This window comes from Phyllobates terribilis, unplaced genomic scaffold (genome assembly GCF_046119375.1).
Source record: "Phyllobates terribilis strain yellow unplaced genomic scaffold, ASM4611937v1 Scaffold_12__6_contigs__length_324123572, whole genome shotgun sequence".
Taxonomy (NCBI): Eukaryota; Metazoa; Chordata; class Amphibia; order Anura; family Dendrobatidae; genus Phyllobates; species Phyllobates terribilis.
This window is the reverse complement of record NW_027362772.1, coordinates 241,452,850-241,470,240: the sequence shown is the minus strand read 5'-3', so window position 1 is coordinate 241,470,240 and position 17,391 is coordinate 241,452,850. Positions and strand designations below refer to the sequence as shown.

Below are 17,391 nucleotides of genomic sequence, written 5' to 3'. Positions count from 1 at the left end.
TATATGCCAATGCCTCAGGAGTTATTCGGGATTGGCACTGAGTGAGATAAATGCAGGGGTCATTGCGAATTGTATTTTCTATCATCCCATGGAAAAACACCAAAGTTGTGGCTGATAACAGAAAAAAAGACTACATTTTAGAGCATGGTAACTGACTATAAGATCAGGTTTGGGTGTGTTGTTACTTTAATAGAATAGTAATCTATTGGCAATATCACTCACTTTCCATTGCGCCCTAGTATCGGACTGAAGCACCTTGGGAGCTTCTTGGAAAGTCATTTTTAGAGCCTTTTTTATACGGTACTGGTTCATGATTATGTCGGCTCTCCTGACATGTCGGTTTTATATAATATCACCATTAGGAAGTATGCAGAGAGCTGGAATCACTTAAAGGGGTTTTCCAGTAACATCATATATGATAGGTGATATACAGTATATGAGATCGGTGGGGTTCCAACATCCGCCTTCCCTATTGATTAGTCGTTATTTACTCCACCAGCGGCCCACATGAAACAGGACTGCACTGTGCAGCTCCATTCAATGTGTAGTGGCCGCTGTTGGGTACTGCAGGACAACTCCCATTCAAAAGGAGCCAGAGCAAATAACAGCTGATTGGTGGGGGAGCCGGATGTTGGACCCCCACTGATTTCATATTGATGACCTATCCTAAGGATGAGTCATCTATGTGTAATGCAGGTGTCTGAATGCAACGCACAGAGACACAAGGCAAGGACAGTCGGAGATGATTATAAACAATTTATATACAGTATATATATATACAGTACAGACCAAAAGTTTGGACACACCTTCTCATTTAAAGATTTTTCTGTATTTTCATGACTATGAAAATTGTACATTCACACTGAAGGCATCAAAACTATGAACTAACACATGTGGAATTATATACTTAACAAAAAAGTGTGAAACAACTGAAAATATGTCTTATATTCTAGGTTCCTCAAAGTAGCCACCTTTTGCTTTGATGACTGCTTTGCACACTCTTGATGAGCTTCAAGAGGTAGTCACCGGATATGGTTTTCACTTCACAGGTGTGCCCTGTTAGGTTTAATAAGTAGGATTTCTTGCCTTATAAATGGGGTTGGGACCATCAGTTGTGTTGTGCAGAAGTCTGGTGGATACACAGCTGATAGTCCTACTGAATAGACTGTTAGAATTTGTATTATGGCAAGAAAAAAGCAGCTAAGTAAAGAAAAACAAGTGCCCATCATTACTTAAAGAAATGAAGGTCAGTCAGTCCGAAAAATTGGGAAAACTTTGAAAGTGTCTCCAAGCGCAGTTGCAAAAACCATCAAGCGCTACAAAGAAACTGGCTCACATCAGGACCGCCCCAGGAAAGGAAGACCTAGAGTCACCTCTTCTGAGGATAAGTCACCAGCCTCAGAAATCGCAGGTTAACAGCAGCTCAGATTAGAGACCAGGCCAATGCCACACAGAGTTCTAGCAGCAGACACATCTCTACTAGAGATGAGCGGTGTTCGACTAGAACTGTTCGCCAATCTCAAATTCGAGCTGTTTTGGGCGGTGTTCGAGTTGTTCGACGAACCCGAACGATTTGCAAAAAATTCGGCTGTTCGAGGTTATGTTCGATAACTGTTCGTGCACCAAAAGCGTGTCCTGCATGTCTGGCGCTATTTAGAGCACCAATCATGCAGGGATTGTCTGCCACTCACTGTAATGCCACAGCCATGGTGGTTGTGGCATTACAGTGATTGCCCAAATCGATGGGAACAGTGCTCACAGTGAAACATGAAAAGCCGGCAATTCATCAGCGGCATACACCGGTACCCGACAATTTAGAACAGAAAGAATAGAGCTTCACACATAGATTAGATAGATAGAAACATGTCAGTCACATATATATGAAGTACAGTGACAGTGTTGCTTACTGTACTTGTCATTTAGTGTAAAGGATTTATCAAAAAAAATAATAGTGTTTTCATGCACCGTCTCTTTAAAAAAGCCGGCCGGCAATTCAGCAGCGGTACCCGACAATTTATAACAGACAGAATAGAGCTTCACACATAGATTAGATAGATAGAAACATGTCAGTCACATATATATGAAGTACAGTGACAGTGTTGATTACTGTACTTGTCATTTAGTGTAAAGGATTTATTAAAAAAAATAATAGTGTTTTCATGCACCGTCTCTTTAAAAAAGCCGGCCGGCAATTCAGCAGCGGTACCCGACAATTTATAACAGACAGAATAGAGCTTCACACATAGATTAGATAGATAGAAACATGTCAGTCACATATATATGAAGTACAGTGACAGTGTTGATTACTGTACTTGTCATTTAGTGTAAAGGATTTATTAAAAAAAATAATAGTGTTTTCATGCACCGTCTCTTTAAAAAAGCCGGCCGGCAATTCAGCATCTGTACCCAACAATTTAGAATAGAAGAAATAGAGAATCACACATAGATTAGGTAGATAGAAACATGTCAGTCACATATATATGAAGTACAGTGACAGTGTTGCTTACTGTACTTGTCATTTAGTGTAAAGGATTTATTAAAAAAAAATAATAGTGTTTTCATGCACCGTCTCTTTAAAAAAGCCGGCCGGCAATTCAGCATCTGTACCCGACAATTTAGAATAGAAGGAATAGAGAATCACACATAGATTAGATAGATAGAAACATGTCAGTCACATATATATGAAGTACAGTGACAGCGTTGATTACTGTACTTGTCATTTAGTGTTAAAATAAAGGATTTATTTAAAAAAAAATTGGCGTGGGGTTCCCCTTAATTTTAGTCTCTAGCGGAGGTTAAGCAGACTGCTGGGGCAGATGTTTGAAGCCTGGGAAGGGGGTAATACCCACGGAGCTTCCCAGGCTACTAATATCAGCCCCCAGCGGAATACCTAGCCTTTACTAGCTATTAAAATGGGGGACCCCCCAAAAAAATGACGTGGGGTCCCCCCTATTTTAATAGCTAGCAAAGGCTAGGCAGACAGCTGGGGGCTGATATTAATAGCCCAGGAAGGGTGCCATGAATATTGGCCCCCTCCCAGGCTAGAAACACCAGCCGTCAGCCGCCCCAGAAATGGCGCATCCTTAGAATGCGCCAATTCTGGCACTTAGCCTCGCTCTTCCCACTGCCCTGTAGCGGTGGCAGTGGGGTAATAGGGTTGGGGTTGATGTCAGCTTATAATGCCAGCTGACATCAAGCCCAGGTTAGTAATGGAGAGGCGTCTATAAGACACCCCCATTACTAACCCCATAGTCAAAGTTAAAAGAAAACACAAACACCCAGAATAAAGTCCTTTAATTGAAATAAAGACACATTCCTTTATTGTTCTAAATTAAACCATACTTACCGTCACGCCCATTCCAGCTGAAGCCAACGATCTCCTGCAATAAAAGAAAAATAATAAAGCAACCTCATCCTTACCTTTCCATGGTTCCCACGACAGCTTCAGCTCTGCTACATCGAGATAACAGGCTGGACCGCAGCAGAACGCCGCCATCCAGCCTGTCATCCCGCAGACACTGAGAAGCGCAGGCATTCTTGCGCTCTGCAGTGTCTGGCTGTGACGGCATCCAGATGAGCCGAGGTCATGTCCAATGAACTCGGCGCACCTCATGCACGTCACTGACAGCGTGGGAGAATTCTCCTGCACTCAGCACTTCAGCGTGAGAATTCTCCCACGCTGTCAGTGACGTACATGAGGTCAGCTGAGTTCATTGGACATGAATGAGCTCACCTCATGCACGTCACTGACAGCGTGGGAGAATTCTCACGCTGTAGCGCTGAGTGCAGGAGAATTTTCCCACGCTGTCAGTGACGTGCATGAGGTGAGCTGAGATCATTGGACATGAATGAGCTCACCTCATGCACGTCACTGACAGCGTGGGAAAATTCTCCTGCACTCAGCGCTTCAGCGTGAGAATTTTCCCACGCTGTTAGTGACGTGCATGAGGTGAGCTCATTCATGTCCAATGAACTCAGCTGACCTCATGTACGTCACTGACAGCGTGGGAGAATTCTCACGCTGAAGTGCTGAGTGCAGGAGAATTCTCCCACGCTGTCAGTGACGTGCATGAGGTGAGCCGAGTTCATTGGACATGAACTTGTCTCATCTTTATGCCGTCACAGCCAGACACTGCAGAGCGCAAGCAAGCCTGCGCTTCTCAGTGTCCGCGGGATGACAGGCTGGATGGCAGCTTTCTGCTGCGGTCCAGCCTGTCATCTCGATGTAGCAGAGCTGAAGCTGTCGTGGGAACCATGGAAAGGTAAGGATGATGTTGGTTTATTATTTTACTTTTATTGCAGAAGACATTGGCTTCAGCTGGAATGGGCGTGATGGTAAGTATGGTTTAATTTAGAACAATAAAGAATTGTGTGTTTATTTCAATTAAAGGACTTTATTCTGGGTGTTTGTGTTTTTTTAAATACTTTACTAGAAATTCATGGTGGTCATGTCTAATATTGGCGTGACCCCATCAATTTCGGGCTTAGGGCCAGCTGATAATGCCAAGCTGGCCTTAACCCCTTTATTACCCAGTGAGCCACCGCACCAGGGCCCTGGATGAGTTGGGTACAGCGCCAGAAGATGGCGCTTCTATGAACGCGCCATTTTCTGGGGCGGCTGCGGACTGCAATTTGCAGCGGGTGGGGCCCAGAAAGCTTGGGCCTCCCTGCGCTGCGGATTCCAGCTCCCAGCTGCCTAGTTGTACCTGGCTGGGCACAAAAATAGGGCGAAGCCCCACGCATTTTTTTTTTTAATTATTTCATGAAATTCATGGAATAATTAAGAAAAAAAGGGCTTCCCTATATTGTTGTGTCCAACCAGGTACAAATAGGCAGCTGGTGGTTGGGGGCAGCCCGTCCCTGCCTGCTGTACCTGGCTGGGCACAAATATAGTGCGAAGCCCCACGTCAATTTTTTTTTAATTATTTCATGAAATAATTTTTTTAAAAAAGGGCTTCCCTATATTGTTGTGTCTGGCCAGGTACAAATAGGCAGCTGGTGGTTGGGGGCAGCCCGTTCCTGCCTGCTGTACCTGACTGGACACAAATATAGGGCGAAGCCCCACGTCAATTTTTTTTAAATTATTTCAGGAAATTCATGAAATAATGAAAAAAAAATTGATGTGGGGCTTCGCCCTATATTTGTGTCCAGTCAGGTACAGCAGGCAGGAACGGGCTGCTCCCAACCACCAGCTGCCTATTTGTACCTAGCCGGACACAACAATATAGGGAAGCCCTTTTTTTCTTAATTATTCCATGAATTTCATGAATCTAAAAAAAAAATGCGTGGAGCTACGCCCTATTTTTGTGTCCAGCCAGGTACAACTAGGCAGCTGGGGGCTGGAATCCGCAGCGCAGGGAGGCCCAAGCTTTCTGGGCCCCACCCGCTGCAAATTGCAGTCCGCAGCCGCCCCGGAAAATGGCGCGTTCATAGAAGCGCCATCTTCTGGCGCTGTACCCAACTCATCCAGGGCCCTGGTGCGGTGGCTCACTGGGTAATAAAGGGGTTAAGGCCAGCTTGGCATTATCAGCTGGCCCTAAGCCCGAAATTCATGGGGTCACGCCAATATTAGACATGACCACCATGAATTTCTAGTAAAGTATTTAAAAAAAACACAACACCCAGAAAAAAGTCCTTTAATTGAAATAAACACACAATTCTTTATTGTTCTAAATTAAACCATACTTACCATCACGCCCATTCCAGCTGAAGCCAACGATCTCCTGCAATAAAAGAAAAATAATAAAGCAACATCATCCTTACCTTTCCATGGCTCCCACGACAGCTTCAGCTCTGCTACATCGAGATGACAGGCTGGACCGCAGCAGAACGCTGCCATCCAGCCTGTCATCCCGCAGACACTGAGAAGCGCAGGCTTGCTTGCGCTACTCAGTGTCTGGCTGTGACGGCATCCAGATGAGCCGAGGTCATGTCCAATGAACTCGGCGCACCTCATGCACGTCACTGACAGCGTGGGAAAATTCTCACGCTGAAGCGCTGAGTGCAGGAGAATTTTCCCACGCTGTCAGTGACGTACATGAGGTGAGCCGAGTTCATTGTCGGCTCATCTGGATGCCATCACAGTCAGACACTGAGGAGCGCAAGCATGCCTGCGCTTCTCAGTGTCCGCGGGATGACAGGCTGGATGGCAGCGTTCTGCTGCGGTCCAGCCTGTCATCTCGATGTAGCAGAGCTGGAGCTGTCCTGGGAACCATGGAAAGGTAAGGATGAGGTTGCTTTATTATTTTTCTTTTATTGCAGGAGATCGTTGGCTTCAGCTGGAATGGGCGTGATGGTAAGTATGGTTTAATTTAGAACAATAAAGAATTGTGTCTTTATTTCAATTAAAGGACTTTATTCTGGGTGTTTGTGTTTTTTTTTTAACTTTGACTATGGGGTTAGTAATGGGGGTGTCTTATAGACGCCTCTCCATTACTAACCTGGGCTTGATGTCAGCTGGCATTATAAGCTGACATCAACCCCAACCCTATTACCCCCTGCCACCGCACCAGGGCAGCGTGGAAGAGCGAGGCTAAGTGCCAGAATTGGCGCATCCTATGGATGCGCCATTTCTGGGGCGGCTGACGGCTGGTGTTTCTAGCCTGGGAGGGGGCCAATATTCATGGCTCCCTTCCTGGGCTATTAATATCAGCCCCCAGCTGTCTGCCTAGCCTTTGCTAGCTATTAAATTAGGGGGGACCCCACGTCATTTTTTTGGGGGGGGTCCTCCATTTTAATAGCTAGTAAAGGCTAGGTATTCAGCTGGGGGCTGATATTAGTAGCCTGGGAAGCTCCGTGGGTATTACCCCCTTCCCAGGCTTCAAACATCTGCCCCAGCCGTCTGCTTAACCTCCGCTAGAGACTAAAATTACGGGGAATCCCACGCCAATTTTTTTTAATAATAAATCCTTTATTTTAATACTAAATGACAAGTACAGTAACCAACACTATCACTGTGCTTATTATATATGTGACTGACATGTTTCTATCTATCTAATCTATGTGTGAAGCTCTATTCTGTCTGTTATAAATTGTCGGGTACAGATGCTGAATTGCCGGCCGGCTTTCTTAAAGAGACGGTGCATGAAAACACTATTATTTTTTTTGATAAATCCTTTACACTAAATGACAATTACAGTAAGCAACACTGTCACTGTACTTCATATATATGTGACTGACATGTTTCTATCTATCTAATCTATGTGTGAAGCTCTATTCCTTCTATTCTAAATTGTCGGGTACAGATGCTGAATTGCCGGCCGGCTTTTTTAAAGAGACGGTGCATGAAAACACTATTATTTTTTTTAATAAATCCTTTGCAGTAAATGACAAGTACAGTAAGCAACACTGTCACTGTACTTCATATATATGTGACTGACATGTTTCTATCTATCTAATCTATGTGTGAAGCTCTATTCTGTCTGTTATAAATTGTCGGGTACCGCTGCTGAATTGCCGGCCGGCTTTTTTAAAGAGACGGTGCACGAAAACACTATTATATTTTTTAATAAATCCTTTACACTAAATGACAAGTACAGTAAGCAACACTGTCACTGTACTTCATATATATGTGACTGACATGTTTCTATCTATCTAATCTATGTGTGATGCTCTATTCCTTCATGTCTAAATTGTCGGGTACCGGTGTATGCCGCTGCTGAATTGCCGGCCGGCTTTTTTAAAGAAAGCGTCTTCTGAGCAGTTTGTCAGCTTTTGGACACCTTTGAAGGTGTTTTCTATGTGTTCCTATGTGTTTTTGTTTGCCTGCCATTGGTTTTAACGGTGTTCGACGGTGTTCTAAGGTGTTCGACGAACAGTTCGACGAACAGTTCCTCGAACATCCCGGTGTTCGACGAACCGAACCGAACCCGAACACTACGGGGGTGGCTCAACACTAATCTCTACAACTGTTAAGAGGAGACTTTGTGCAGCAGGCCTTCATGGTAAAATAGCTGCTAGGAAACAACTGCTAAGGACAGGCAACAAGCAGAAGAGACATTTTTGTGCAAAAGAACACAAGGAATGGACATTATACCAGTGGAAATCTGTGCTTTGGTCTGATGAGTCCAAATTTGTTATCTTTGGTTCCAACCACCGTGTCTTTGTGCAACGCAGAATAGGTGAACGGATGGACTCTACATGCCTGGTTCCCACCGTGAAGCATGGAGGAGGAGGTGTGATGGTGTGAGGGTGCTTTGCTGGTGACACTGTTGGGGATTTATTCAAACTTGAAGGCATACTGAACCAGTGTGGCTACCACAGTATCTTGCAGCGGCATGCTATTCCATCCGGTTTGCATTTAGTTGGGCCATCATTTATTTTTCAACAGGACAATGACCCCAAAACACCTCCAGGCTGTGTAAGGGCTATTTGACCAAGAAGGAGAGTGATGGGGTGCTACGCCAGATGACCTGGCCTCCACAGTCACCAGACCTGAACCCAATCGAGATGGTTAGGGGTGAGCTGGACCGCAGAGTGAAGGCAAAAGGGCCAACAAGTGCTAAGCATCTCTGGGAACTTCTTCAAGATTGTTGGAAGACCATTTCCGGTGACTACCTCTTGAAGCTCATCAAGAGAATGCCAAGAGTGTGCAAAGCAGTCATCAAAGCAAAAGGTGACTACTTTGAAGAACCTAGAATATAAGACACATTTTCAGTTGATTCACACTTTTTTGTTAACTATATAATTCCACATTTGTTAATTCATAGTTTTGATGCCTTCAGTGTGAATGTACAATTTTCATAGTCAAGAAAATACAGAAAAATCTTTAAATGAGAAGGTGTGTCCAAACTTTTGGTCTGTACTGTATATATATATATATATATATATATATATATATATATATATATATATATATATATATACAGTTATATGAAAAAGTTTGGGCACCCCTATTAATCTTAAGCTTAATGTTTTATAAAAATTGGTGTTTTTGCAACAGCTATTTCAGTTTGATATATGTAATAACTGTTGGACACAGTAATGTTTCTGCCTTGAAATGAGGTTTATTGTACTAACAGAAAATGTGCAATCTGCATTCAAACAAAATTTGACAGGTGCATAAGTATGGGCACCTCACCAGAAAAGTGACATTAATATTTAGTAGATCCTCCTTTTGTAAAAATAACAGCCTCTAGTCGCTTCCTGTAGCTTTTAATGAGTTCCTGGATCCTGGATGAAGGTATTTTTGACCATTCCTCTTTACAAAACAATTCCAGTTCAGTTAAGTTTGATGGTCACCGAGCATGGACAGCCCTCTTCAAATGATCCCACAGATGTTCAATGATATTCAGGTCTGGGGACTGGGATGGCCATTCCAGAACATTGTAATTGTTCCTCTGCATGAATGCCTGAGTAGATTTGGAGCGGTGTTTTGGATCATTGTCTTGCTGAAAGATCCATCCCCTGCGTAACTTCAACTTTATCACTGATTCTTGAACATTATTGTCAAGAATCTGCTGATACTGAATGGAATCCATGTGTCCCTCAACTTTAACAAGATTCCCGGTGCCGGCATTAGCCACACAGCCCCAAAGCATGATGGAACCTCCACCAAATTTTACTGTGGGTAGCAAGAGTTTTTCTTGGAATGCTGTGTTTTTTTGCCGCCATGCATAGCGCCTTTTTGTATGACCAAACAACTCAATCTTGGTTTCATCAGTCCACAGGACCTTCTTCCAAAAATAAATTGGCTTCTCCAAATGTGCTTTTGCATACCTCAGCCGACTCTGTTTGTGGCGTGCTTGCAGAAACGGCTTCTTTCGCATCACTCTCCCATACAGCTTCTCCTTGTGCAAAGTGCGTTGTATATAGTTGACCGATGCACAGTGACACCATCTGCAGCAAGTTGATGCTGCAGCTCTCTGGAGGTGGTCTGAGGATTGTCCTTGACTGATCTCACCATTCTTCTTCTCTGCCTTTCTGATGTTTTTCTTGGCCTGCCACTTCTGGCCTTAACAAGAACTGTCCCTGTGTTCTTCCATTTCCTTACTATGTTCCTCACAGTGGAAACTGACAGGTTAAATCGCTGAGACAGCTTTTTGTATCCTTCCCCTGAACAACTATGTTGAATAATCTTTGTTTTCAGATCATTTGACAGTTGTTTTGAGGAGCCCATGATGCCACTCTTCAGAGGAGATTCAAACAGGAGAACAACTTGCAAGTGGCCACTTTAAGTAGCTTTTCTCATGATTGCATACACCTGGCTATGAAGTTCAAAGCTCAATGAGGTTACAAAACCAAAAAAAGTGCTTTAGTAAGTCAGTAAAAAGTAGGTAGGAGTATTTAAAACAAGAAAATGATAAGGGTGCCCATACTTATGCACCTGTCAAATTTTGTTTGAATGCAGATTGCACATTTTCTGTTAGTACAATAAACCTCATTTCAAGGCAGAAACATTACTGTGTCCAACAGTTATTACATATATCAAACTGAAATAGCTGTTGCAAAAACACCAATTTTTATAAAACATTAAGCTTAAGATTAATAGGGGTGCCCAAACTTTTTCATATAACTGTATATATATATATATATATATATATATATATATATATAAAACAGGTATTCTGAACAAGGGGATAACAACAAGGGTATTGAACGGTAATTTGAAATATTAGCAAAATACGAAGTCTCTCAAAGTAATGTGGTGTACCCAGCCAGGGAGTCACCACGTTAGTTCTTTATCTCAGTATATGGCCCTAGCGGGGGTCACCGGTTATTCCCGCTAGGCCGAAAGTCTTTTCCGGACAAAATCAATTAAAGCAAGTTTAGCTTCTTCCACCTCATCTGTTCCCCTCCCAACCTGAGTACCTAAACCCAACTGGCCCCGGTACCGTGAGTGAACAGTAGAAGTGACGGCCCTGTTCACGTATGCAGCTCTTCTGCTTTCACTGGCGTGACTTTTCTGGCTCAGCAGTCTCCCAACTCCTCTCTTCCTGGCCGTTGGAGGCAGTCTCTCAAGCCGTGGATAGGGGGTCCAGACCTCGTCTGTCGGGGGGCGACGTCGGGTTCCGCGAACTCACTCAGCACCGCAAGCAGGTTCCGACTCTTCTCAGTAGGCACAGCACTCGGGTCACATCGGTGAGGCATCCAGAGCTCATCCACCGGCGCCCGGCTGTGGCACCTCGCAGGCCTCCGGCTTAGGCCTGCCATGCGGGGCTTCTCAACATGCAGGGAGCACGTCTGCTCCTCTCTGCTGCTTGGCGCCAAAAACCCCTCAGGCTTGGAGCGCTGGCCTCTTGTACCTTGGAACTCCTTCTGGGAAGTCACCTGACTGGGTCCAGCATCTAAATCTGCTCCCCCTTCAACTTCTCTTGTACATCTCGTTTCCGCATGACTGTGCCTGACCAGCAGATGGTAATCTTTCTCTATCTTTGAAGCATCCTGTAAGAATCCTCTTAGAGGCTCTTTTGTCTCCATTACATATGTGATGAGACTGGACAACCCCTTTAATAAAAAGAAAAGGTATGGTAGTGGGTGCAATACAGACTCCAACCCAGGAATACAGTCCTCAAGATCACGAACTGCTTAGAAATGGGGTTTCGTAGCATGTCTGGCTTCTCATTGAGTGAAACGTCCCTTCTCTGTTATTTTATAAATGATTTGTAAGTGACTCACATGTTCTCTATACTCTTATTGGTGATACACTGTCATCACACAGAGTATCTGGAATACATGGGGCAGAAATTAAGTTGGTGTGGATGTGATAAATAAGGTGATATTAGCTGTGGATTTATATATATAAGGTAATGCTAGATATTGGGTGTAGAGGTACAATTAAGCCCTTCCACTCTCAGAAGAACACGCACATTGGGGGTGAGATCTGTATTTATGTCACTATGCGTTTTTCAGGAGGTATTAATTATATTTATGCATTCCCTCATTTTTCCCCTCACCATTTGTTGCTTCTTGGAGCCATTACCTGTATTTCCCATAAAATTTTACTTCTTGAGCCTCTTCCCTTAGAAAATTGCTTTTGTGATGTTACTCCTGGAAATGTATAACAACTACATGTTACTATTTGTCAAGAGGGTGTGTCCCTACATGAGAAGAAACTTTAGAAGTGATTGACGCCCCCTGGGCCGTGGGGTACTCTGTAGCTGGGCCGGTCGGTGCTGGGGGATGTCACAGTGGCAGTGACCCGGTCCGTGACCCAGGGCGGTCAATTAAAGGGAAAAAGTAAAAGGGGAATAAATTTTTTAGAGATGTTTGTGACGCCACCTGTGGTATGCGGCTATATGGAGCTGCCGCTGTGGTGCAGATCCTCTGGAGCTGATGATGACGCAGCAGAGTTGGTTCAGCTCTCCACAGGCAGAGCTTAGCTCCAGGGCAGTATAGTGATGTTATGATGTAGATGTTGCTGGTGCTGTGTAGTGCAGGTGATGGCGCAGTAATAATTCCAGGACACAGTGGGGTGCAGTCTTCAAGGTTTACTCACAGTTATCACGCTGCTCCAGGTTACAACTGCCAGCTTATAACCTCCCACGTCGTCCCGCGTTCACCAAGGAAGGGGTTCAGCAGCTCTCAGGTATTTCAGGAGTACTTAAACGGGACCCCGTTCTATGTTCCTAACTCGGTCGTCTTCCTGAGCTGGCTCTCACCCTCCTGCCCTGCGCCTCACAATCAGTGTCCCAAGCCGGTAGCCTCAGATCTTGTCGGGCGACCTGCAGTCCCCTGGACCCTATGCGGCCACCTTTTCGACGCTGTAAGTACAGCAGCCTCGGTTTATCTAGCTGAGCCTGATTCTTCTCCACTAGTTTAGGTGCCGGTCCCCTCTGCGGCCTGATCCCTCCACGTCCGTGTAGATTCGGGCGCACGAGTGGCTTCCACACTCACCGTGCCCCTGGGATCCCCCCTGTCTCTGGAGCCTTCCCTCTGCTCCCGTCCTCTTCTCTCAGTCTTTCCTCCTGGGCCTCTCAGACTAGGCCCTGCTCCTTTCTCCACTCCTCCAGAGCTCCTGCTCCCAACTCTCTATCCTCTGAACTCTCTCCAGAGACTGACTTGATTCCTTCATGATGGTTCCCTTCTTATACTCCCACTGAAGGTGCTCCCCTGATCTACTTCCTCCACCCACACCCACTACATGGTTCCCCCTCTCTTGGTCCCCCCCCCCCTTCCAACCAGGGACAGGGCTCAGCACTGTACGTATGCATCTTGCCCCGCCTGCTGGCCTGGAATGATGTAGTGTTGGATGCAGGTGTTTGGGTCCCGGGCAGTACTCCTTCCTTACCTGAGAGTGGGGCACCACACCTCTGGGTGAGATGCAGTACCTCTGTGGCGACTGAACCCGCAGGGGTGCCACATGATAATTGCTGAAAATAATCCTCTGAATTAAATGCTTATACCTCCGCATTACAGAAGAGCAGGAAACCATAAATTAATTAATTTCTAATATATTATACTTTTACCTTTCTTTCTCTCATTCTAGATATGGATGCGTTTGTCAGAGCGAATTTTCCCAACTTATCAACTAAATCTGGAAAATACGATCTTGAAACAAATTCATCAGCGTCTTCAGGCAGTGACCTCTCGGCAGGATCATTCCAGCCCACACTGGACAAAGTTGATACTTCACAAACAGTAAAGAAAATTTTTTTTTAAATTAAATATAACTTAAAGGGAATCTCTCAGTAGAATCATCCCTCCTAAGCCATCTATATGGACACGCAGATCATAGGAAGGTGAATAAGATGATACCTTGATATCGGCGATCCGATATCTTATTCCAGAGAAATTTACATTTTTGTTATATGTAAATGAGCTGTTAAGATCTATGGGCGGATCTCCCGGATAATCTGCCTCCAGAGATTATTTTAAATGAAGAGGGCTTTACCAGTGTGAGATATGTAATGGCTGACACTTTGCTCTCATAGTCACACACAGCGCTGCAGTGAGATCAAAACTAACACAGTACAGGAGAAGTGAACTTTGTCTCATTACAAACACATTTGCAGCAGCAGTTGTCCTCTCAATGTGCTTCAGCTTCCATCTTATAGTCAGCCAGTGTGGGGAAAGGGGAAGTACTGCAGAGCTGATGTGTTTGCAATGAGACAAGATTCAACTCTGCTGTACTGTGTTGTTTACAGACAGGCACAGCTCTACAGCAGAGCTGTCAGAACTATGAGAGGACAATTGTGGCTGAAAATGTGTTTGTAATGAGACAAAACTACTTTTTCAATAGTGGTGGAAGGAGAGTAATACATGACTGAAGATCTGACTACACAGCTTTTTTATGGCCTCTAACCATTGTGTAACTAAAGTAAGCAAAAGAAAGTAGAATACTTTAAATGAACTCTACGAGTAAAGCAACATTTTATTTTTTATTCTGAGTGAAAATCCCCTTTAAGATTTTAAAACAATAATTCTAAACTTATTTTCACACAGTTCAAAATTCAGAGACCAGAAATGGTGGCAGCCACTAAGGAACAAATGTGATCGAAAAACATCACAGAGGATCGGCACTGACACTGCGGATCGGCACTGAAACTGAGGATCAGCACTGACACTGAGGATTGGCACTGCTCTATGTTGTCTTCAACATAATCGAATTTACTTCTATGAATGTAATTTAAAAAAAGGAGAGAAGAAAATCTAGAGTGAAACGATTAGCCAAAAAATGTCGTCTTATCTGATATTTTATGGCATTGCATACTTTGCACATTATTTGTCCTGGATTCTTATATGTTCTTTATTATAAACAATATTTTTTTGATTTTTATGTTATACTTTTATGTTATTAGAGTAATATATAAACCATAAAAAAAAACTAAACGTATTTTTCATGAACTCAATGTGCTGCTTATTAGAGGTAATGAAGTACAGACTTGTACTCCTTTTGCACTTATATAATATATTTTGTATTCATTAACAAAAATGATGTATAGTTGTAAATTATTACTATGCTGAATTTGTTTAAGCCTATTTACATTTGAACTATATTTTACTACTAAATGATGAGCAACAGACAAAAAATATAGAAATAATAAAAAATTAAATCTACAAATGATTGTTGTTTTTGACTATCGGGTACACACTGTTGTGCGCGGCGTTGTTGGAGATGTGCATGGTGTGTACAGCTTGGGGGGCTTAGGCTGCGTGCCCACGTTGCGGATTACAAGCGTTTTTGATGCGGAATTTCCGCAGCGGAAACGCTTGTTAAACGCTTGGTAATCCGCACCCCATGGTCCCCAATGGGATTCCGCAAGTTCTATGCACATGCTGCGGATTTTTCCGCAGCGTTTATGCTGCGTTCAATAATCCGCAGCATGTCAATTAATTTTGCGTTTCCGCAAGCGGAATTGCCTTTGTCCAATGCATAAAAAACGCAAGGCAATTCCGCATGTGGAAAACGCGCGATAAACGCGAGAAAAACGCGCGATAAACGCGTGCGGAATTCCGCATGCGTTTTTCCGGGAGAGGACTTGCAGAAATGAAGCAGAAATTTTCTGCTTCATTTCTGCAACGTGGGCACATAGCCTTAGTGGGCAGCCCTGTTGCCTTGCAGCATTGACATCCTAGGTTACACCTTTTGTTGGAGATTATACTATTATATACTTTTCCAGTTTTTTTCTAAAAAGGAAAAACCCTGACAACTGAAGTGGAGCAGCTCTGGAACCGATCACAGCATTTATTTAAAGGGGTTCTTTGGCAAGTATTTTTCCCCTTTCTCTCTATATGGGGCCCAATTGGGATTGGTGAAATTGGAGTAATATTGTTGCTTCTCTGTCATATAATCCACAGGCTGTTTACCCGCTATGCACCAACACGTCATAACAAATGCTTCCTTATTCTGTATATGTGGTCTTATGCCACTCATAATGAGTGGCATACTCACTACCTTACTAATGAGTAATCACTACAGGTCTACTTGGGTATTCTAAAAAAAAGGAAGGAACACAGCAGCACTCTGTAAAGATATATGCAAACACACCGAGTGCATGAGATCTAAACTGCATTAATGCTAAATAGAATGTAGTTACATGAAGGTTCTTAGCGCATAAATTGGCCAATTCATGTATGCCCATCAACCACGGCAAGGTGACCTTTTTCTGATGAGTACCTATCCTTATACTTATCAAACATGCCTCTCCTGGGCTACTTTGGTATGCTAGTGTGTTCCTTCTGTAGGGATAAAATCTCTTTGCACATATGTATACTGTTCCGCATGGTTTCCTGTATGGTCATGTCTATACCTCTGTTCTATTCCTTGTAGATACTTGATTGTCTTATCATCAGAGGCTCTCCCTCATGAGTTTATTACCTTGCTTCATTTTTTGTCTGCAGCTAATGCAACCCTAGCCAGCCTGCGCATGCGTGTCTCGCGTCATCAAGTCTCCAGTGGTCTCATGTCTGTATCCAGGTTTATATGAACATTTTAACATCATATCACAGGGGGCTACATGTGGCTTCTCCTTTCCTATGCACACCGGTACATTGCACCTTTATTGTCTTTGATTATTATTATTCGATTATTATTTACCTTAAGTGCTGTCTGGCGCATGCGCATATGTGGACTGGTAGGGAAGAATGCCCTTTAATGACTTGATTGCGGCACAGTGTATGTGTGCACCTATGTAGCAGATACTATCCCCCTTAGCCCACGTTCACACGTTCAGTTTTTAACATCAGTATTTGTAAGCCAAAACCAGGAGAGGAACAATCAGAGGAAAGTATAATAGAAACACATCACCACTTCTGGATTTTTCACCCATTCCTGGTTTTGGGTTACAAATACTGATGTAAAATACTGACCAAATACTGAAAGTGTGAACGTGGCCTTACATGAATAATCACCTAACTTGATGTGAGGACTGATGTCTCGTGCATAATGACAAGGATCTTGCCCTCAAGTGACTGCACAGCACTGTTGCGCCTGCGCTTAGTGAGTTGCCAGATATCTTCCTTCCATCAGACATACAGCTTCCTGCTGAGCGCAGTAACCAACGGTACTTGATGACTTAATTATACAACAATACTCACCTTGCTCGGTGCTGCCTGCCATAAATATAGAAAATTATTGGTAATAGAGTCCAGTAAAGGGGTTCGCTTTATCGGACTCCACGGCCTCTGATTTGTAACTAGAGGTAGAGCCGAGCACTGTGACTATTGTTGTGTGGAACCCCAGGGGTCTGGTTACCACAGTAATAGCAATATTACGTCTGTGAGCAGGTGGGAGGTCTCCTGGTCAGGAATCCTAAGCATGCCACACCTCCTGCCCAGTCCTGGGAGGGGAAGAACTTCCCCTATATAAACTGGGGCTGAGGTGGGGTTAGAAAAAAGAACACAGACAGAGACAGAGACACAGTCTGGTCTGGTGTGGAGCAGTTGCAGGGAAAATAAGAACAGGAGCTCTGTGGGAGCAGTGATAAAAGGAGTCCGGGACTGGAAGCTGTA

At 43.9% G+C, this 17,391-nt stretch overlaps 1 protein-coding gene across 1 annotated transcript in view; it reads left to right on the top strand.

Moving 5' to 3' along the window:
• The window catches only part of LOC141171767 (uncharacterized), a 179,263-nt gene extending 164,307 nt beyond the window's left edge, over window positions 1-14,956 (top strand). Inside the window, exons 24-25 of the mRNA XM_073655411.1 lie at window positions 13,427-13,578; window positions 14,383-14,956. Coding sequence (XP_073511512.1) covers window positions 13,427-13,578; window positions 14,383-14,433 — 203 coding nt within the window. The 3' untranslated portion in view covers window positions 14,434-14,956. The remainder of the gene's footprint in view (window positions 1-13,426; window positions 13,579-14,382) is intronic.
• The last annotated feature ends 2,435 nt before the right edge of the window (window positions 14,957-17,391 follow it).